The sequence below is a fragment of the Meriones unguiculatus genome, chromosome 4 (assembly GCF_030254825.1).
Source record: "Meriones unguiculatus strain TT.TT164.6M chromosome 4, Bangor_MerUng_6.1, whole genome shotgun sequence".
In the NCBI taxonomy this organism is placed as follows: Eukaryota; Metazoa; Chordata; class Mammalia; order Rodentia; family Muridae; genus Meriones; species Meriones unguiculatus.
This window is the reverse complement of record NC_083352.1, coordinates 8,236,643-8,259,731: the sequence shown is the minus strand read 5'-3', so window position 1 is coordinate 8,259,731 and position 23,089 is coordinate 8,236,643. Positions and strand designations below refer to the sequence as shown.

Below are 23,089 nucleotides of genomic sequence, written 5' to 3'. Positions count from 1 at the left end.
ACTCCACTGAGGGAGTAACACTGACTAGGCCAGAGCCCTCAGGTATCTGGGAATGCCCTTAGACAGCCCAGAGGTATGCTTCACTAATATCCTAGGCATTTCCTAAGTCAGACATGTTGACAATCAAAATTTACATCATGGGGGCTGAGGAGACAGCACAGGGAGTAAAGAAAGCTTCCTGTGGAAGAGTGACCCCAGCATTCATATAAAAGGCCTCACAGGGTGGCACAGGGTTGTAACCTGTGCTTGGGGTGGGGAAGAGACAGGCTCTGGAGCTCACTGGCCAATCAGCGCTATTTACATCAGAAAGTTTAGGAAATGTTAGTGAGGGACGCTGCCCCTCCTTGGAGGGTGTCCTCTGAGATTTAAGAACAAAGCTGTTCTTTCAGCCACTGGCCAGTGCGCTGTGTACCAGCTTGCTGGATCCAGAGTGCTGGCGAGTTCATTTCTCAGCCTAGTTGTTTGCAGTTATGAAGTGAGTAATGAAGACCTGAACTGTTATTCTAAACCTGTGTGCCTTTCCCTTCTGCTCTGTTTGCTCTTCTTGGGAGCTGTGGCACTTCGAGCTTACATATTCGTGATTGTTACAGTGCCTAGGTGAATTGGCTCTTTTAGCAACTGACCTTTCACAACATGGCTTTCATTCTCTTTTGTGGCAGTTTATGACATAAAGCCTATCTGTCTTAGCCCCGGCACAACCACTCTCATCCTCTTGTGCTTGCTATTCGCACTGACCTCCAGCCTTTCACTTTCAGCCATTGTGTGCTCATAGATCTTAAGTCTGTTACAGATGGTGGATACTGGGATCTGTTTTATAGCATTCCGCCAATTTGTGTTTTAGTTGATCTTAATCATTTACACATTTATATGTATTTGCCCACTAACAAATTTATGTTTCACACATTTCTCTTTTAAATTCTATTAGAAAAAGAATAAAAAGCCAGGTATGGTAGCCCACAGCAGAAATTCTCACATTTGGGGATTTGGTACAGGAGATTCAGGGACAGCCTAGGCTACAAAATGACTTCCAGACCGACCTGGACTTAAGACTATCCATCTCAAAAGAATAAAAAAAAAAAAAAAAAATGGAGTTAACATCAAACCACGTGAGTCTGGAGAGATGGCTCAGGAGTCAGGAGCACTACTGCTCTTCCAAAGGGCCTGGGTTCCATCCCCAGAACCCACATGGTGGCTCACAACTATCTGCAATGCCAGTTCCAAGGATTTCAATGTCCTGACCATCAGGGCCCCAGGCATACCTGTGGCGCACATACACCCATACATATAGATATTTTTTTAATTCAGAAGACCAAGCCACGCTGGGTAGTCATGGTGTACATCTTTAATCCCAGCACTCTGAAGGCAGAGGCAGGTGGATCTCTGAGTTCCAGGCCAGCCTGGTCTATAGAGTGAGTTTCAGGCCAGCCAGGGATGCACAAAGAAACCCTGTCTTGAAAAGCCAAACAACAACAACAACAACCAACTCCAAAGTTCCTCAGCATTTTAATTGTATTCTGGAGAATGTCCTATCATCTACCTTATTTTTGAATGTTATGTGTATATTTGGATGCCTGTGTACGTGTGCACAGGCAGCTACAGAGGTCAGAAGAGGGTCTGCAATCTGGAGCTGGAGTTACAGACACTTGTGTGCCACCTCGGGGGTCTCTAGTCCTCTGGAAAAGCAACCAATGCCCTTAACCAATGAGCCGTCTCTCCAGCTTCCACATCCCTTACTTATAAAGAGCAGCTTTGCCAACTATAGGTTTTGTCATTGGCAAAGTTTGTTGGGTTTTTTTGTTTGTTTGTTTTTTGTTTTTTGTTTTGTTTTTCTTTCAGAACTTAAAATGTTCCCTGGTCTTTTAAGGAACAAATCACTTCCATCTTGATGATTTAAGTATCATCTATTTGCTTTTGTCTTTTGACAAATGGAGGAATAAACAAGATGGGATATTTGCACATAACAGGCTCAGCCATATCAAAGAATGGAATTCTAATACATGCTACAACATGGATGGAGCCTGAAAACAACATACTGTAAAATAAGCCAGACACAAAAGGATAAAAACTGTGTAAGTCCACTAGAATAGGTAAATTCAGGAAACACTAGCATTGTTAGAAGCAAGAAACGTGTAATCACTCCTTATAATTACAGAATTTTTGTTTGCAATGATGACAATGTTTTAGGAACAAATGACAATAATGTTTATACAACACTGTAAATTAACACTAGTAAATTGTACACTTAAAATGATAAGCTTTGCCTGGGCCTGATAGTAAATGCCTTTACCCAGCACCTGAGACACAGAGGCAGGCAGGTCTCTCTGAATTCAAGGCCAGCCTGGTCTACACAGTGAGTTCCAGCATAGCCAGGGCTACCAGGAGATACCTTGCCTCAAAACAAAACAAAAGATAAGCTTTACACATATATTTGTACCAAAGTTTTCAGAAGTTGAAAATATACTAAAACCCAATTTACACATTAAATGAGTGAATTTAACTGTTATACCAATTATTTAATTAATTATATTCAATACAACTTTTTCAAAGCTATCAAGGGTAAACAGGTATAATAATGGTATTTTCATAGGATAACATTATTCTCATACTTACAAGAGAGTGATGAAATTAGGTATAGTGTCATGAGACTGAAAATTTATTTCCAAATGCTTCACATAAAGCATAATATTTGCTTGGAATGTGGTTATTTTATGATTCGACTTCTCTATACTTGGACTTTTGCAAACTAACTGGACTAACATTTCATTTCTATAAAGCATTAATCAGTATGTCATAAACAGTTCAAAAAGACAAAAAAGGAGGGAGCTGGCAACAATAGTGGGTAAAAAATGTTACCTGCCCAAGCCTGACTCTATGAAGTCAGGGGTTCGATCCCCAGAAAAGCCAGATGCAGCAATCTGTGTCTGTAGTCCTAGCTCTCCTGTGGGGAGATGGGAGGTAGAGACAGGAAAACTCCAAGAAGCTCACAGGCAAGCTAGCCCTGGGCATAATGAGCGGGAGCATCAGAAACGACAGGGAGACCCTGTCTTACACGATGGAAGAAAGAAGAGAATCATGAAAGCTGTCCTGTGACTGCCCACAAGCACCAAGGCATGCCACGCTCTGACCCTCACATCTGCAACACACCCACACCAACACAACGTGGGTAAGACTACCAAAAAAGCTTTAAAAGATAAGAAAATGAATTGAAAGGCATAAATATCAAATAGGAAGACATATTTGCTCTCAGCTGTGACTGCCCATGTGGGGAATGAAGAAATCTACTATAGTTAATCGGTAAACTTAGCAGTTTCTGTGGATATAAGATCTGTTCAGAGAGCCAGAGTGTGAGTCGATGGTGGAGCACTTGCCAAGCTTACGTGAGCCCCTGGGTTCCTACTCCAGTGTTGCAAATAAATAAATAGCACAGCTTCTACTTCTTTATAACAACAATCTATTGGAAATATATTCTAAACATAGTTTATAATAATATGAAAGAAATCGATTAAAATTAATTCAGATTTGTAAGAGGATCATGGGTCCTAAATATGGGTAGGAGTGGCTTAGGACATAGACAAACACAGAGGAAGAGAATCTAAGAACAACCAGAGAGAAGACTAGCCAAGTATCAGAGACAACCCTTCTGCACAGTGCTTCACAAAGTACAGTTTGATGGAGAACGCCAAGCGTGCTCTGGGTGCTGCTGGGATTCAGGTTTAAAACACAAAGCCTCCCCGGGGTGGGGGTGGCACACACCTTTAGTCATAGCACTCAGGAGGCAGATACAGGCAGATCTCTGAATCCAAGCCAGCCTGGATTCTACAAAGTGAGCTCCAGCACAGAGAGACCCTGTGTTGAAAACCAAACCAAACCAACAAAACCAAAAAATAAAAAAGAGGCAAAAAATTTAAATGAAAGTATGAATATAAGCCACCATGATGGGTTTGGGGACAAGCTGTTATGTTGGCCATCATGCTTAAACTGTCCTACAGGTTCCATGATACCTCAATAAAAAGTCTCAGCATTTTTTGCTACAACTTGGCAATCTGGTTTTTTTATGAGCTAGGTGTGGTCCTATATAATGATTTATAATTATCACTCAGAGTTCATAGTTTGTATCAGGTTCTCCTCTTGATTGTTTTTGTTTGTTTGTTTGTTTGGTTGGTTGGTTAGTTTGGTTTTTTTCTGAGACAGTGTGTCAGTATGCTACTCTGGCACTGGCGATCTAACCAGACTGGCCTCAAAGGCACAGAGATCTCCCTCCTCAGCCTCGAGAGTGCTGGGATTAACCACCATGCCTGACAGGTGCTAATCTTGTTATTATACACTCTGAGTTTGGAAAAAGCCATCCTGGCATGGAACCACCTCTAAATCATACTTAAGAGTTTCATTCAAACTATCCACTGCCCTAAAAGTCCTCTGTGTTCTGTTGATCCCCGTCCACCCTCTCACAACACTTCCTGAGGCCCCACAGCCACTGTCCCAATGGTTTTGTCTTTTTCAGAATGTCATATAGGTGAAATGAGACAGTCTGCAAAGGATGCAATATTTTTTAATCAGTCTCTTCACTTTATGTCATTTAAAGTTCCCTTAGGTACATTCACAACTCGACTGCCCATCTTTTTGGTGCTGCAGGTTTCACTCTCTGGATGCACCACAAATTACTGATTCACTGAAGGATTCTGGGCTGAGTTTTGGCAATTATGAAACTCTGCTCTAAACCACCACGTGCAGATTGTTCTATGGACATAAGTCTCAGTTCACATGGGTACATGCCAGAAAAGATAACTGCTGGATTGGAAGGTAAAACTAGGCTTGGTTTTATCAGAAACTTCAAACCTCCTTTGAAAGGGAGTGAGAATGTTTTTGTGTGTACTCAGTCTAAAATGGCTGGGTCACAGAAAATATAGATGGTGAGAACACTGGTACTAAAGGAAAGTAATTGCAAGATGTTATCTCAAAATTAGGTTTTATCCTAACTAGCAAACATGAAGGTATTTCAGACCTGATAATTGGGTCAAATGCATGCTTGAAAGTTGAAAATAGAATCACTGTTCTACTTGACACCTGGGCAGCAAAGTCAAGGCCATATTTATACATTCTCATAGATTTAAAAAAAAAAAAAAACCCACTGCAGGGAAATATCAAGCAAAAACAATTAAGAAATTCCTACACTGTGCCCTCACTCGGCACTTGTTTTTTTAATCATGAGGCATGTGAGGTACTGGAAACTGGTTTTAGGTAAACTCCCAGATCAACTTGTGTGTGCGCGTTGGGAGGGGGAAGTTAGAGAATTGGGGTTTGGGAGATGGGGGATATGGCTACCCAAAGGTATCTGTTTGAAAATCTTCCAAGTGTACAGGCAATTGTCATTCAACGCTGAAATTTAGCTCCCACAGAGCTGTCCTGTGTACTTTTTGGGTCAAACAGACCAACTGTTACTCAGCTGAAATGAGCAAGAAGGTGAAACCTGACAGTCTTGCAGGACCCATAGCAAGTCTGGTTCTTCACAATGTTAGTACACACTGGCTGAGGCACAGACATCCAGCCCTGCCAGTGAGCCTCCACATGCAGTCTGCTTGGGCAAACAATCCGGTTTGCTCTGGGCAAGTTTCCTTCTAGGTCTCTGATGTCTTAATTCTGTAATGCACCTCTCTGCAATTACAAAGGACCTTCATTCAACACCCAGGACCCACATGGCAGATCACAACTGCTTATAACTCCAGTTCCAAGGAATCTGGTATCCTCACACAGACACACATACAGGCAAAACACCAATGTACACAAAAATATAAAAAGAGACCCGGGTGTGGTGGTGCACACCTGTAATCCCAGCACTTGGGGAGACAGAGGCAAGTGGATCTCTATGTGTTTGAGGCCAGCCTAATCTACAGAATGAGTCCAGGACAGCCAAAGCCACACAGAAAAACCTTGTTTCGAAAACACACACACACACACACACACACACACACACACAATTAAAAGCTAGCTCGGTGTGGTAGCACTGGCCTTTAATCCCTTGGGAGGCAGAGGCGGGAGGATCTCTCTGACTTTGAGACCAGTGTGGTCTACAAAGTGAGTTCCAGGCCAGCCAGGGCTGTCTCAAACCCTGTCTCAAAAAACAAAACAACAACATACTCTGTAATGTGCCTTTTAATCTACCATTTAAGAATAATTTAAGAAAATTTTTGGAAAAAAAGTCCCCAATACAAGTTCAACACTATCAGGATAGGACAATTTAAAATCACACGCTATCTGTGTCCAGCTGGGATAACCTGTGCCCACTGACAGCATCACACGGTAATTCCCCGCCAGGGAATGGTCTAAGTCCCTCACCTCCACTTCTTCCTGTGTAAAGCAGCATTGTTCCTCCAGGCCACAGTCCTGTTCTGGGCTTTGCCTCCTTCCTACCTAGAGGTGCTAGCTGCAGCTCCACCTATCATGCCTTCCCCTCCAGGAACAGGAAGTCCTTTGTGAGGGCTCGTGTTGCCATCATCGGGCCCCAGAAACACAGGAGGAATGTGACTACAGCCATCTTCTTTCCTCTATATTTCATTCTGAAGTCAGCTTCTCCCAGGCCTGTCTGCACACATCTTTCCTCCCTGTCATCTTCTTAATGGGGTCTCCAAGTATTCCAAGTGTCTTCGCTTTTCTGAAACCAACTTCAGGAAGGCTCCACTCCCTCAGCTACCCCAGACATGCCCGAGTGGGTGACAGAAAGAAATCCCTAACTCTGAATCTATCCAGCCCTGGCTTGACCAGTGTGCAGTATGTAGGCTATTCAAGATTGATGTGGGCTGGTGAAAGGCAGAGAAACCAAACATACTTCCCTCTCCGACTGCTACCTCATCTTCTAGAAACACAGTATCTTGGGTGCATCTGCCTCCACACCTTTGCAGCATTTTACCACAGCAAAAACTCCATGAATGCATTTTACTCCAAAGCACAGGCCCCTCTCAGCGGATGACAAAGCTCTTGGAAGGCACCAAGATTGATCTCCCTGAGTTCTCTCTTCTGGATCCCCCCACACTGCCCCTTCCCAGGCAAGTCTCTCTGAGCAATCTCTGCCTTCTTCAGATGTCACAAACATTCTAGTCACTTCTAGCCAGCAGTTGTGCCAGGATGTCTTGCTCCTTTAGCATACCCCAAGCACATGGGCAGGGGGATGGAACCAGCAGTCTGATGACTCAAAGAAGAGTAACACCATTGCCTAAAAGCCCATATTTATATTGCTCTCCATTCAAGAGAAGGCACAGTCTATTCCAATTGAGTTCAATGGTTTAATCTGCACTACTTTAATCCATATGTGCATATATAACACATAGTCCCATCTAAGACTCTGTCCCTCTACCTCAGAGTACAATGGTCAGTTTGTCCTGCTCTAAAAACCAGTATTTGCAGAGAAATTCTTTTTTAAACTAACAGCTATATTGTACAGTATACATATATATAACTGTCAACTAAAATAGGAAATGTACGCAACTGAAAAATAAAGTACCTACTATGTGTGAATCTTTCTGTACCCAAAGTTCAGGTGTTATAAGGTTAATCTCCAATACTACAGTGTTGGGAGGCAGGGCCAGGAAAGTTTAAATCAGAGAACACCCACCCTCACGGACGGATTAGCTAAGATGTCAACAAGCTTCTGGAGTGGGCTCCTCCTCTGCTCTTCTCTACTTGAGATCCCCTGTGCAGCATGCAGCCCCAGGGCACCATACCGGAAGCAGGACAGCGCCTTCCTCCCACAGCCTTGTGCTTCTTAGCCTCAAACCTAAAAAGTAAATTCCAGTTCCCCACAGTTCATATAGTCACAGGTCTGTTCAGAATCACAAAGAGACCGTCTATGCCCACAAGGAAGCCCTAGCAAAGGCCCAGGTCTTCATTTCTAGGGTGTCTGATAACTAGACAATATCATTTAGACTCCAATGTAAACATGTTTAAAATCCATTTATTTGGTCTTTAAGAATGATTGATGATGTATGAATGATGCTTGTAAAAAACACTGGATGGTGCCAGGTACGTGGTGCACGCCTGAACCCCAGCACTCTGGGAGGCTGAGGCAGGTGGAGCTCTATGAGTTCAAGGCCAGCCTCGGGACTGGAGAGATGGCTCAGAGGTTAAGAACACTCACTGTTTTTCCAACGGTCCTGAGTTCAATTCCCAGCAACCACATGGTGGTTCATAACCATCTATAGTAAGATCTGGTATGCAGGCACAATGTTGTATAAATAATAAATAAACCTTTAAAAAAAAAAAAAAAGGCCAGCCTGGTCTACTAAGCGAGTCCAGGACAGCCAAGGATACACAGAGAAACCCTGTCTAAAAAAAAAAAAAAAAAACTACATTAAAAAAAAATTGGATGGGGTTGACGAGATGGCTCAGCAGTTTAGAGCACTTGCTGCTCCTGTAGAGGATGCAGGGTCAGTCCCCAGCAACCACACAGTGCCCTACAACCATCCATGACAAGTTCCAAGGCATCTGACCTCCTCAGGCACCAGGAACACATGTGGTATAATATATTCATACATATGTACATACATGCAGCACATATGCACATATGCATATAAATAAAAAATTAAATATAAGATTGGCTAGATTTTGTGCAACGATTAGTTCAACACCAAAAATCTAAACACAGATACACATGCAGGCAAAACACCATAAAAATGCATCTTTTTAAAATGATATTCTCAGGGGTTGGAGAGATGGCTCAGTGGTTAGGAGACCAGCTGCTCTTCCAGAGTACCTGGGTTCAGTTTCCAACACCCAGATGGCTGCTCATAATTGTCTGTAACTCTAGTCCCAGCGGATCTGGTACCCTCACACAGATACACATGCAGGAAAAACACCACAAAAAAAATTTTTTTTTTTAAATATGAGATTCTCAGTAAGTTTCAAATAATTATGCCCTGATCATAAATGGTCTTTAAGAATATATACTCTTGTGATTCAAACTCAATTATTTTAAAAGTAAAACCAATAAAAATCAACATGAAAATGTTTTATTTAAAATAGTTACAAGAGGCAAGAGGACATGGAGACTTTAAAGATCAAAAGTAAGTTCCCTAGCTCAAAAATAAAATCTCCCATCACCATCATGTTTAATAACAAACACTTGACCAACAGACTGTAATTGTACAATAAATAAAAAGGCTTTTTCATTTTTCTTCTTTGCCAAAAAATCATGAGCTGATGAATTAACAAGAGGAAGTTAATAATTTTTGTTAAAAAAGGCACATCCAGGCAAAATAGTTCAGGTGATTGTAAAATGCAGTGTTAAAACTCTGTATATAATCAACTGACTGCAAATAAATTACTCTGGAAAATTCTTAAACATGACAGGAGAGCTTTTTGAAAACGCAAGCAAACACGAGTACACTGCCTCTTTGTCAGTGTTCCTGTCTCTGAGGGGAGGACAGCGGGGAGGTGCACAACAGATCACCTCAGGAAGCGCAACCCCCGTGAAGGATCCCCACCCCACAGTCCGCCATCATCTGCTGCTGTCAGAGACTTGACCTCCTCTCTGGTCTCGGCACACACTTTGTGATGGCTGCTTTCCACAGCACCGGCGCGAGTAAGAGGCTAAGGGTGGTCACGCTTAGAATAAGGAGGTATACCTGCAACAGGCAAATGGGCACGGTCACAAGAGCGCCAGAAGGTAAAGCCTACAGCCGCACGTCTCAGCGAGGAGCTTCTGCAGTTCCTGAGGACACACATGCTGACAGTGTGCTCCCACTGAGTGTCGGGGGTACACTGTCAACCGGAAGCTCGAGCACCGTTACAGAGAGGTGAGGCTATGAGTGCCGCCACAGGTGAGAGGACATTTGCAATGGAAGAGCTGGGATTCCGCCATTGATGGGAAGCTGAGGTCAGTTCTGACAGGCTTCGGGGTAGCAGCCTGGTTTCTCTGCTGGCCTGAGGGTGAAACCTCCATGGCCCCACACACGTCAGAGGAACTCAGCCTGCATCCCTCCCTTCCCCACAGCGCAACTCTGCATCGGGTTCAATGATTCCTCATTCATGCGAGATGTCTCTACAGCGCTCTCACTGTGTCCCTGTCACTGCTGCTTCCTCATATTCCTTACACAGAGACAACCACTGAACTGCAGACGCTCTACAGGCCTCCCTGTTTGTCAGTGGGAGCTTTGATTGTGGGTTCAAGGCCCACCACAGGAACTACAGGCCTGTTAATTATAATTACTGTAAAAGATAATGACATCACTTCTTGGCCTTTTGGCTAAGATCAAATAGAAAATATAAAAGACAACAGCAGGATTAACAATTTTCACCTAAGAAATTGAACAGCATATGAAAAGGAAGCAGCCAGGTCCAGCTTTCGTGACTCCCACCAAAGGCTTTCTTCCAGGCTAGCTCAGTGTCCACTGAGAGCATGCTGTGGTCCCTGAGGCCTGATGTGTCTGGACTACCAGGTCAGCAATGGTGGGAGTCGGGGGTCGGGGAGGATGTTCTCTCTGTGCCAGAATGTTTGCACTGAAGCATTCAGTGTGCTCCACAGGCACTCACTTCTGTCAAATTAGACTCACCTCTCTTGAAATGATGCCTGCTCTCCGTGCTCGGCTCCCCAGGACAAAGGAGAACTCACTGACCTGTGCCAGCCCTGCAGATACAATCCACTTGATGTACTGACTGCTCCTCGGCAGGATGAGAGACAGGACCAGCGCTGCCAATACAAACTGGAAGAACAGTTTATCCAGTCACTACTTATGACCAAAAGCCAGACAAAATTCCTCTCAGAATACAGAGCCTAGATGGAAAACATCAACGGCTCCTCGTCACAAACCCGGTGGGAGAGTACACTGTGGCATCACATATCCGAAGGCACAAAATAAACAGATGCTATCTGAAATTCATATGTAACAAAAAGGCAAATAAGAGGTTTGGATTCATTGACAGAAATAAGCCTTTCCCCAGCAAGCAGGATCAATAGCATTAAATATTAACTGCTCAAGACAGAGATTCGTTCCATACATGAGATGTTCTCCGGTGAGCAGCTGGGAATAGGCTTTGCACCAGCGACTCACCAGATACCATAAGTAGTCACACTCTGGTGGAAGCACCAGCACAGGTACCACCGTAATTTGTGGCCATGAGCATGGACATTTGGAAGTATCCACATCTCCATCAGGACAGAGGCACTGACCACTCCTCAGACTTCTCCGGAACAAGTCTGTGGTCCAGGAGATGCTCCCCATCCTAACGTCTGGTAATCCCCAACACCTCAGTTCTGAAACAGTACACCGCCCTAGCAGCCTAACCACCTGCCTCCTTGCTTTTGCCAAGGTGTGGATCAGCAGTGTCTCCACACACTGGCATGTGCAGGCACAAAGGTCACCGGGGCTCTGCAGGATTTACGCAGCTGCTGGCTGGAGGTGAGGGCCAAGGGGAAGTGCTGCTGTGTGAGGGAGAGCCGTATGGGTCCACCAGCTGGGACTGCTAGGAGAGAGCCTCGTACCTTCATGATGACCACGGACAGGGTGAGGAATACCAGCACAGTCAGCTCATAGATCACAAAGGTGGGGAACACATGAAGCCCTGTGGGAGACAGAGAAGTGAGGCACCTCAGAGCAGGGAGGTGGGATCCCTCTCAACTGCAGCTCTACAGCTCTAGCACACTAATCACACCAGTTCTTATAGAGGAACTAAACCAAAACCCAAGTCCTTCTGAATGCTTTGGCAAAACCCTGTCCCTCCTCGAGGCAAAGAGGGAGACACAGCAGCCCTCCTCCATCAGGCCATACCTGCAGAGAATACAGTGGAATCCCCAAACAGCACAGGACCCAGCACTCCTGTACACTTTGAACCAGGCACACACAGCTTGTGTGTGTGCACAGCAGCCACAGGAAGGCTCCGGGACTGTTCCACATCATGTCATTTCTCACTTGGCTTACATGAGAAAGAAACAGTGTGGCACCTTGCCCTAGGCATTTCTCATTGCCTCTAGAAGGACAGGGGGCTGCAGGTGGGAGCATCTCTGTCCACTCAAAGCTTTGTTATCTTCTCAGGAAAATGCTAGTGTCTGGATACCTTCTTCCCCATCAGGGGTTCTTGGCCCTGGAGTCAACCATTCAATAGACTCTGTGGCCTTGGCTCCTACAGACCACAGTTTCTGTTTTGCTCACAAACACAAATGCAAGACTGCTCCCATTCTTTCCATAGACAGTTTCCTCTTTCCTGAGACATGGAAATGCTTCCCCAAGGTAGTGTGGACTCTGGTATGGATCTACCTGGCCCTCCAGCCTCTCCAGCTGTACATCAGGGCCCTTTTTGGGCTCCTGACTTTTGGCTCCATCTGGTGTAGCTTCCCTTTTAGGGACTTATTCTCAAAGCTTGTGCCTAGAGGTCAGACTGCTGCCTTAAAACATTCCTGAATGTTCCTCATGTCCTATTAGGCCCATGACAGGCTCCTGGAGTCTCACTTGCCACCTGGTTATAAGTCCTATAGGCTGTATAACCCTGGACATCCAAGACCTGTACCACCAGCCCACACAGACTTTCGTGGTTAGGTCATGGTTTAGATGTTTTTGGTGTCATAGCCCATCCATGTAGTTATAACTAAGTTCAGGAACAGTGTGTGGTACGGTGACATTCATCCCACCCCGCACAACCACAGCTGGTGGAGATTTCCCAGGCCAAGCCCTCGGGGGATAGGCTCAACCTACACATCTGGGAAACCTAATCTCTGTCTTCTCAGAGTTCCACCTGCAGGCCATACAGGAAGATCTCTCTTTTCCAAATGACAGGAGGTCAGGCTAAGCTGCAGACTGACCCATTTCTCTCCCACGGAATGTCCTACGCTGGGCATTGGTCTGGCCTCTCCCATCCCCAGTCTTTCCTGAGAGCCCCTCCCCCTCCCAGGAAATACTGTGCTTCCTACCCTAGTCATGAGGGCTCTCCTGGATGATGCCATCTGTTTAGCCCATCCAACAGGGAGTTCCTGAGCTGTAGGCTGAGAACTCCTCTAGGTCCCTAACCCAGAGCCCTTCTGCTCTGTGGACAGAATCTTTTTCTTGCCCAAATATGTGTGAAGGAACATCTGGGAGACAGAATCCACTCAAGCCAGTAGTGAGAACGCACACAAAAGTGAGATGGGAAAGCTCTGCCTCAAGCACCAGTGACAGTGAGCTGTCAGTTGAGTGGCTGCTGCTGTTTGCGCTCATGGTGAACGTCACACGCTCGATACACTGTAAGGTGAACTGTGCAGGCTCTGCCCCTGGCCCCCACCGGTCTCTTGGTCTCAGGGTATTTGCTTCCTCACCTCAAAGTAAGGATTTGAGGGGCAGGTAAACAAAACATGCCAAGTGAAGCACACGGTCAGCCTCGTGGTCCTTATGCTGATACCCAGGCCACAGACAGAGGTCTGCAAGATGCCCCCAAGCCAGATCCCATTTGGTGTGTAATGATCATCTGCTGGGCCCTGCCCCACAGAAGCTTCTCAGTCCCAGTTAGCAGCCTCCAGGAGTACTGGAGTACTCAAACCCAGATGCTGCCTTGCTCATGGAACCAGATGAGGCTGGCAGACGGTACCAGTCAGCAGCCTGTCCTCTCCTCTCCACAGATGACACCGAGACCTCGCCCCAGATCTACCACTGCAGCATGCTATAGACTGAACTATGCCCTACATCCTCAGTGTGAAACTTTCTTCACAGGGCACTGTCTGGAGTAGTCTATAGAAGGTGACCAAGGTGTGAGGACATGGGGGTGGGTCCCACTGACAAGACCATGTCTAGTGAGAGGGAATTCATGAATGTTTGCTTTTGAATGTTTTCTTTCTGTTAAAGAAACTCTGAGGCATAAGAGATTTATCTTTTGTTTAAGGGACCTGGTCTGGGCTCTTCAGTAATAACACCCCAAGCTAATATGAGCACCAAAGTAGCTACAGACACAACAGAAATGAGTGAGTGTGGCTGTGTCCTGGCAAAGCATCACTCATAACAAGTGACAAACTAGGTTGGCACAGGACTAACCCTTGTCCTGGTCAAACACAGGCTACAGAGATCTGGGGCCGCATCTATGCCACACTTGCTGCCCATACCACCTCAGGCCGTGAGCCTTCCCGCCTGGAAATGACAGCTGTCACTCTCCCCATCGGCCTTGGCGTCTTCCTTCCTCACCGTGGGCCTCACCCTGGCCCTTGCTCCTCACCGCCCTTCAAGTACAATATCTATTCAGACTCATACTTGCTGGCAAATGTCCTGGGATACTCACTGGGTGTGGTGGCACACGCCTTTAATCGAAGCACAGGAGGCAGAGGCAGGCAGGAGCGTTGTGAGTCTGAGACCAGTCTGATCTACATACTGAGTTCCAGGATAGCCAAGGGACAAACAAAGAAAAAAACAAACAAAAATATGGATATTCAATGACCCCAGATATAGAAGGTGAGCACACACTAGCCAGGCGACCTAAGGGAATATGGAAATGGGCCAGATAAAACTTGGAGCTTGCCTCAGTGAGGATGGACCAACCAACCAGTGGGAACAGAAGGCCAGTGCATCAGAACTAGCAGGCTGTGAGCATGCTCAGTGGGCATCACAGGGTGAAGCAGAGTGCAGATGTGAGGGAAGAGACGGGTCATGTTCTATGTGGGTCATCCTGTACTTGGCTGATGTCTTGTGCCAAAAAACCTACCCAGAACACTAAAGCGGCTAGTAAGTACTCTCATTTCAGCCCTCATGGGCCTCTCTACCTTGCGCTTCTCCTTCACAACAGACAGGGCTATGCACAGCCTTTTGTATTTCTATGTAAATCTAGCTTTCAGTTTCCACATCTTCCCCCTGCACTCATTCTGCAGACCATAGTAAAGCATATGAACATCCAGCAATAAAGCAGAGAGCAGAGAGAGGTCAGGGTACGTAAGACTTCTCTCCCTTAGCTGCTGCTCGAGCTCCTAGGATCAGAACCCACTCAATTCCCACAGTTGCATGGCATCCTCAAAGACCCTGGCACTGAGACCTGAGGGGGAAGCTTGGGCCCTGAAGATCACCTTAAATAGTTACCCACATTCTCACCTTTGCAGTGATGAAAGCTCACAAGCAACCACCTAATTCTTGTCCCCCTTGTCCCTCCCATTATCCCTCTTATTAAAATAAGACTTTTCCTCAGACTCTAGACAAGCATTTATATTCAGACATAACACAAAAATGTCACATGCTTATCAAAGGAATTACAGCACTGAGGGAGTACCTATGGATGCAAAGAAGATGATGGCCAGGAAGTCCCGGATAGGCTCGATGTAAGCCATGATCTCCTCGGTGACCATGTGTCCCTGAGAAGAGACCAACGCTCCAGCCAGGAAGCAGCCAAGCTCCATAGAGACGTCCAGTAGCTCCGTGACCTGAGGATGAGGGAATCAGCTTCATACAGGAGCACACGGTACTGGCCAGTCTGATACTTACTGTCAGAGAGTGCTCACAGCTAGATGCTTCCCAACACAGCCGAAGAGTCACGGTGGACAGAGAGAAAACCTAGTACCCGAGCATGACCCCAGAGACACAGGTTCCTGTCTGAGGCAGTAGGGTCGTGAGTAGCCAGCAAGACCATATACAAGAGACCAACACTGGTTGAGTTAACCATACTTGGGGAGGAAAAAGTTAACATTTCAAACAGCCACTCATGTAGATCGCTGTGAGGTATTTTAAATGAGGTATTTTTCCAACCTTTATTTTGAATATTTGTAATATGTTTTCTTTATCTGTATCAGGAAAGAGACATATATACATACTCTAGCACTAAAACCATTCTTCTTACTGACCCCAAACCTCATAGACAGACAACCAGCAGCAGGCAACTAGAACCAGAGAAAGCTTCCACTGGTCCAGAAAGGACAGAAATGTAAACACGTGAGCCACGTCAGATGGAATAGAAGGCTGGCCATCCTGAACCAGTTCTTTCACTCTTGCTCTGTTAAGTACAGAGCTCAAGACTGGCTTCTGGAACATCACCAACCGAACAACTGCAAAGATGTTCTAAAACTACAGCAAATAGCAACAGTCCAATATAAGACATTTTGAAAAAGAAGTACCATGTATGGTGACATCAAACACAAAGACACAGATGCCACAAAATGGCAGGACCTCCATACCCAACACATGATTCCACTGAGGCACCAGAAGGACCCAACAGTGAGGATGCAGACACTGGACCAGGAAGGTGCCAATACTCCCTCAAGTGACCAGCAGACTTAGGAAGCCAGTGACTTATGTAGGTGAGAAAAATGAAAGCCTAGACCTGAACACTTAAGAGGAAGCTGAAGACATCATAAATAAAACTGAAAATCCTGACACAGAGCTAAATTTGGGACAGAATGCTACTGGATGTCAAGTTACAAAAGTGTGAGAACGGGCATGGATTAAGAAGCAAAGCAGTAGCAAATCAAAGTAACATCTTACTCATGCATAAGCAACCCCCCCCACATTAGCAAAGACACATGCACACATCAACTCACTACACACACACACCATCCATGTGTATTTACAAAAGTGCACGTGTAAATTAATTCAAACATATGTACATACAAACACACAACACAGCTATTTGATTCTGACAAAGCTGCACTATACAACAATGGGCGAGGATTCTTTTACACACATGGCATTAGAAGCACATGTAAGAAACAAACCCTTACCTCACACCAAAGACTGAACTCACACCCCAGGTGGACTCTAGATGGGAAAAGTGAAGCAATGATACTTGCAGAAGAGAACACACAACATCTCCATGGCTCCAAAGTAGCAAACATCAATACAGTAGCAAACATCTATGCAGGATACGGCAAGAGCTAACCATAAATAAAACACTTGCTTATTGGATTACATTGAAATTAAGCAGCTCAGTTTATTAAAAATTGTCATTAGGAACAAGCCACGGCCAAGAAAACATTGGCAAGAACGGGTGTAGCATAGAACACTATGTAACCATATGGTCAGAAGTACTGGCGTGCTCCACATGTGACCCTCATAGCCACATGGTGTCTGATCCCACTTAGATAAAAAGACCAAGAAGCAGCAAGTCCATAGCGGTGGAAAGCAGACCGGGGCTTACGGGGATGGGGTGAACAGAGGAGGGCGCTCTGATGCTGTCAGTGGTGGTAACAGCACTGCGTGGTGAGCATGCTGGGGACCACCAAGCACAGTGAGAGGGAATTCATGAATGTTTGCTTTTGAATGTTTTCTTTCTGTTAAAGAAACTCCGAGGCATAAGAGATTTATCTTTTGTTTAAGGGACCTGGTCTGGGCTCTTCAGTAATAACACCCCAAGCTAATATGAGCACCAAAGTAGCTACAGATACAACAGAAATGAGTGAGTGTGGCTGTGTCCTGGCAAAACATCACTCATAACAAGTGACAAACTAGGTTGGCACAGGACTAACCCTTGTCACTGGTCAAACACAGGCTACAGAGATCTGAGGCCGCATCTATGCCACACTTACTGCCCACACCACCTCAGGCCGTGAGCCTTTCCGCCTGGAAATGACAGCTGTCACTCTCCCCATCGGCCTTGGCGTCTTCCTTCCTCACGGTGGGCCTCAGTCAGTGAGATGTTTAAAATGCTGAAGGTTATGATCAAGTTCACAGCTGTTTTTTTAATGTGACAAAAAAACATGGCAAGATATTTTTAAGTCCTACAGATGAATAAAGAAATCACCAATCCCATAAGAAACAACCAGATGACATTCAGAGGCAGCCCAGAGCAGATTCCAGCTTTCTTGCATCGCTTAAAAGGACAGTTGACCCCAGCAGCCCCAAGAGAATGGGAATCTGAATCTATTACATATTATACTCTGTGTGTATGCAAACACATAGAACAGAAAGGCTGAGGTTAAGACAGACAACACCAAGTATCAGGAGGGTGTGGAAGAGCTGGCTTCCCACCAACGTTAATGTCACACAGATCAGGCTTTGGGTGAACCAGACTCGAAGTCAAGGTAACCAGATGTGCATTCCACAGCCCAGAAATTCCACCTCCTTAGAAATGAAACCCAGGGGAAAGCCATGGGAGACAACAAGCAGCAGCTCTCTCACACGACCCCTGGCTGGAACCGTGACGTGAATTATGAACATCTGATGTGCTAAAAGCCTGCACCTCCTGTCACACTCAGCACCGCACAGCAGGCGCCCAGCAAACACTGCTGACTGACCAGAGGGGAAAACCGAGTGCCAATGAGGAGTCACTCCTCCTGGTTTATCCCTGGTGAAAGCAACATCGACCCCCACACACAGGGCAGCTTCTGGGGATGTTACTTTTCAAAAAGAAAGTACTCTGGAATAGAGAGAACAGGGGGAATTTTTAAATAAGTAACATTCTTGAAAGAGTCATCAAGAACAGAAGCGAGCCCTGTGCTTCCCCAAGGTGATAAAATACCGTATGTAAAGAAATAATTTGTTAATTTCCTTTTCAAAACACTGAAACCTTTGCTCTCCAGACACATGCAGTGTGAGGAGGGGCACTTAGGTTCCCGGGCAGCATCCTGCCTAACTCAGTGGGTTGGCCAGGCTGCCCGCCAGCCTCTCCTGACACTAGAGTTCCCTTCCTCCCTCAGTTTCTGAGGTTGCTATTTTATAAGTACTATACAAACAGACTCTCTCAGGCAGGCACAGCCTTTGAGGAACAACTCTTCCACACTGCCTGATGCTCTGCAGGCACACTGGGCTTGTGTGGCCTAGCAGTTTGAATGTAGGGCAGATTCCCCAGCATGGATATACCATCATTTCTACTTATTTATTTAGTGTGTATGTGTCTATGTGTGTATATGTGCATCTATGGAGGCTGGAGGTCAACATCAGGTGCCTGACGCAATCACAGTCCCTCTCTTTTTCACTTTTCACTTGTTTATTTTTGCAGATGTGATGTCACTGAAGCTCTGCTAGACTGCATGGCAAGCAGCCCCAGGAATGTGTCTGTGTCTGCCCCACAGCACCTTAGCTCATGGATATTAGGCACTTGTCACCACATGGCTTTCTAGGGGGTCCACACACTATATGGATGCTAGGGTCCTCGTGCTTTCAAGGCTGACACTTCAACAACTGAACCGTCTCCCCAGCCCCAGAGTACCACAGTTTCTTTCCACTCACCTTGGAGGACAACTGGCTATTTTAATACCAGTGCTATGAACACTCATGGGATTCTGAGTGAACAGACACCTTCATTTTCCTGGGAAAACTGTTGTGCAGCAGCTGAACAGTACAGTTAAAGTGTGTGCTCATAACCTCTGCTTTTGCGTGGGTGCCTCTAGACCTTCCACACAATCCTTGTTTGTTTTTGTTGTTGCTGTCATTTTTTCCTTCCTTCCTTTCTTTTTTTTTTTTTTTTTTTGGTTTTTTGAGACAGACTTTCTCTGTGTAGCTGTGGCTGTCCTGGACTTGCTTTGTAGATCAGGGTGGCATTGAACTCACAGCCATCCCCCTGCCTCTGCCTCCCTGAATGCTGGGATTAAAGGCAGGTGCAACCACACCAGGCTTAGACTTGCTATTTAGAATGCAAACCTTTGTGAAGCTTAAGACAGTAATGTGCTTATGTGCCTTTTCATGGACACACACTTGTTTTTAAAAGTTGTATTTTTACAAAGTACTTGATGATCAAATAGGTTTGGCCATGCTAGGATAAAATGTGTATGAAACAAGCGCTCTCATTTGTAATGTTTCAAGGACTTCTCAAGTAAACAGGTGACCAGCAGTCAAAGGCTGCAGTGAGACTGTATGCAAGGCCACGTAACAACACCAACATTTGAGGATTACCGTCAGCATTAGGAAGACGAAAGCGGATACTCCTAGGATAAGGATTTCTTTGTTCCCTTTGCTTTCCACATGCAGCTTTCGATAGTAAGGTCCTATGAGATAAGTCTTTATGACAAGACATAGAAGAAAAACAGCAGCTAGTGAAAAGAGAATCTGTCCAATCAGAAACAGTATCCGCAGCACTTCCATGAAGACGCTAGGAAAGAAGAAAGGGATGTCATGTCACCTCCAAATATAATCTACAAATAATCTCAAAGTCTACAAATAATCTTAAAATGTTTTTTAACATGTTACAAAATAAATGACCCAAATCATACATACTTTTATTTGTAAATGCTAAAAGAAAGTCTATGTATTACATTAATTTAGAAAATTAAGTCATGTGACTGTAATGTGGGTTGTTGGAAGCAGCTTTTGAGGATGTAAAGAGTTTCCACTAGGGCTAGGGAGATGCTCAGGGGGTGAAAGCATTTGCTCCACAAGCATGAAGACCTGATCTCCAATAACTAGTCAGTTCATAAGCCGATGCACTATCCCGCTCCTAGGTTGCCTAGCAACCTAACCACATCACCTGCGCTGCCCGCCAGATGTGTATAAGATATACTTCAGCCATCCACCAGATATAAAGGACCTACTGGTCACAGTAGGCTCTCTCTGCCTCAGTTTCTCTCCCCCTCTCTGACTTTCTCTCTCGGGGTGCCTTACCCACCCCCTTTCTCTCTTCTCCTATGCTTTCCCACTGTCTCTGTTTCTCTGTCTCTTTCTCTCTCTGCCCTCAGGGCTCAATAAACTTCCATGTACCACACCTATTGTGCAGCGAGTAATATTTATAACATAACAACTAGCACCCATTAAAAACAAAACAAAAGGCTAGGTGTGGGGGTGCACACTTTTAATCCTAGCACTTCGGAAGCAGAGGCAGGCCGATCTCTGTAAGTCTGAGGCCAGCCTGGTCCATATAGCGAATTCCACACTAGCCAAAGCTGCATAGCAAGACCTTGCCTCAAACAACCACCACCACCACCAAGGATCACTGGGTGTAGCCATGTGCATGCTCATGCCTTGTGCTGTGCGTCAGAGTGGGAGCCCAGCTGGGGCTGGTGCCATCTCAGCTCCAGATTCAGGGGGAGGCACTGCCTCAAGGATAAGACAGAGCAACAAAGCAGGACACCACTGCATGCACCCTTCCCCATATGCAAGAACACACATGCACACACACCATACACATTCATTCACGTATACCATATACACCACACACATACACATATATGCACACATGTATACACACCATACATATATATTCACATACACCAACAAACACACAGACCATACACCTACATACATACCACACACATACACTAGATATATATGCACACACACACACACACACGCAGACACACACATATGCACAGACACACAAAGAGTCTAATAGCTTTTGATCTCTATAAATACTGATATAAATAAAACTATAGACAGAAGGCTGAGCATCTCCTGGAGGTAAGCACAGGATCTACAGAGTAAGCTATAGCTCGCCTGTTAAGGTGAGATCAGGCTCTCGTCTCTCACACACAGTCTACTCTTTGCTCTGTAGGGCTCCCTCTATTTCCCAACTATGCTTACACCCTGGCTGGCGTTTCTGGAGGGCTGCTGGACGTGTAACATGATCAAAGGCTTTCGGACAAGTTAATTTTTCGGACAAGCTGACTTTTCCTTCCATATGGACCAAGCAGGTGCAGCCTAGGGCTGTTGGGGGGAGGAATGAGGGGATATATAGATATATAGTGACAATGGCACCCACCACAACACCTCTCACAAATATCACCGCACACCGCAACACACATGTGCAAACACACACGGTATCACTACTTTCCTGAGGACCCTTGGCAGACACACATATTGACTCAGTTAGGTCTCTGGACTGCCTTAGAACAGGGGGCCCACTCCACGTCACAGCAGAGAGCATTGAAGTGGTGAAACATCCCAGGCAAGGGGCCAGTGGTATACCACAGAGCCAGGATCAGCCTGTCGGTGTCACCACAGCCCGTGCTAAGAGACATGTATCATGAGTTCAGGCACCACGCTGGGAAAGGAATTGTGTAGCATTTCTAAAAACAAATGACTGTACGCTGGACAAGCGGCCACGGTACACACTTACCTGGAAGCTGTGCTTGCTCCGGCCTGTATGAGTGTTGGCATGACGGCAATGAACAGTCCCAGCTGCACATCCTGCATCACCAGCATGCCAAGCAGCACTGTGCTGTAGTCAATGTCACCTGCTGGTGAAACAGCTACTCAGAACAAAGGCTCAGCGGCTTAGAGCACCCCAGTCAACACCCGGGGCCCGGCCGCTGTCCCTGTTCGGTGGGCAAAGGCCTTTGTTTGCAGCACATGCATGTCAGCCTGAATCCAACCTCCAGAGCCCATGACAAGGTGGGCGGAGAGCTGACTCCACAAAGTTGTCTGCAGTCCACAAGCACGCCATAGCGCATGCTTGTAGACATGCACACTAGCGAAGTTAAAACAGACAGCATAGGACTTGACATATTTTTAAGATAATTCAAATAATCTTTGGAATTTAAATAAAAAGACTTTAAAATCTCTTTGGAACAGTAAGTAGGCACACCTGTAGTCCTAACTACTAAAAGGCTGAGATGGATTACTCTAGTTTAGGGCCACTCTAAGCAATATAACAAGGCCCATCTCAAAACACACGTAACAAAGTTTATAATCTTTAAAATCAATGTTTGCTCTCAAAGAAAATTTGTGTTAGTTTTATTTGAGATGGGGATAGGCAGGTTTCACCATGGTGCCCAGACTGGCTCTTGGGCTCAAGAAACCCTGGGACTATAAGTACACGCCATTGCCTGAAATGCTTTTTATAAAAAAAGAAAATCACCAAAATACCTTACTTCTGTGGCTTGCTATTAATACAATTACAGCAAAACGCCACTATCAGAAGATGCGGTGGCAAACAAGACACGTGCTTGGCTAACGGAAATACGTGCTTTGTCCTTGCCCCGGCTGCCTAACAAGCAGGCCTCAACCCTTTCTGGTTGCAGGTTCCCACATTCTGCATACCACTCCCTCTCCCTGCCCTGGCCCAGGAAGGGGCTCTTCCTAACCATAGCGGTGAAGCAGGAACTACAGATTGCGTTTCCACCTTAGCGGTTACCTTTTGTTCTTAGGAGCAGTTACAAAACCCCTTGCGAGGAGAAAAGCAGAGAGCCCCACCGACCGCGCAGCGGCATCTGCCGCCAGCTCCCAAGCTGCTGCCACTGCCACAGCCCTCCCCTCTCTGCAGAGCCAAGGCTACATACCAGGCTCGGCATCTGTTGCACTTT

The 23,089-nt window shown here is 45.7% G+C and overlaps 1 protein-coding gene across 3 annotated transcripts in view; it reads right to left on the bottom strand.

The window, feature by feature from the left end:
* Positions 1–8,983: 8,983 nt before the first annotated feature.
* The window catches only part of Tmco3 (transmembrane and coiled-coil domains 3), a 35,157-nt gene continuing 21,051 nt past the window's right edge, over positions 8,984–23,089 (bottom strand). For 2 of the 3 annotated variants that reach the window (XM_060381407.1, XM_021653032.2), the window contains exons 9-14: positions 21,904–22,024; positions 19,749–19,944; positions 15,199–15,349; positions 11,471–11,550; positions 10,542–10,691; positions 8,984–9,614 (exon numbers count right to left, since the gene is read on the bottom strand). In XM_060381407.1, coding sequence (XP_060237390.1) covers positions 9,501–9,614; positions 10,542–10,691; positions 11,471–11,550; positions 15,199–15,349; positions 19,749–19,944; positions 21,904–22,024 — 812 coding nt within the window. In that variant the 3' untranslated portion in view covers positions 8,984–9,500. The remainder of the gene's footprint in view (positions 9,615–10,541; positions 10,692–11,470; positions 11,551–15,198; positions 15,350–19,748; positions 19,945–21,903; positions 22,025–23,089) is intronic. The other variant, XM_021653033.2, reaches the window with a different exon arrangement.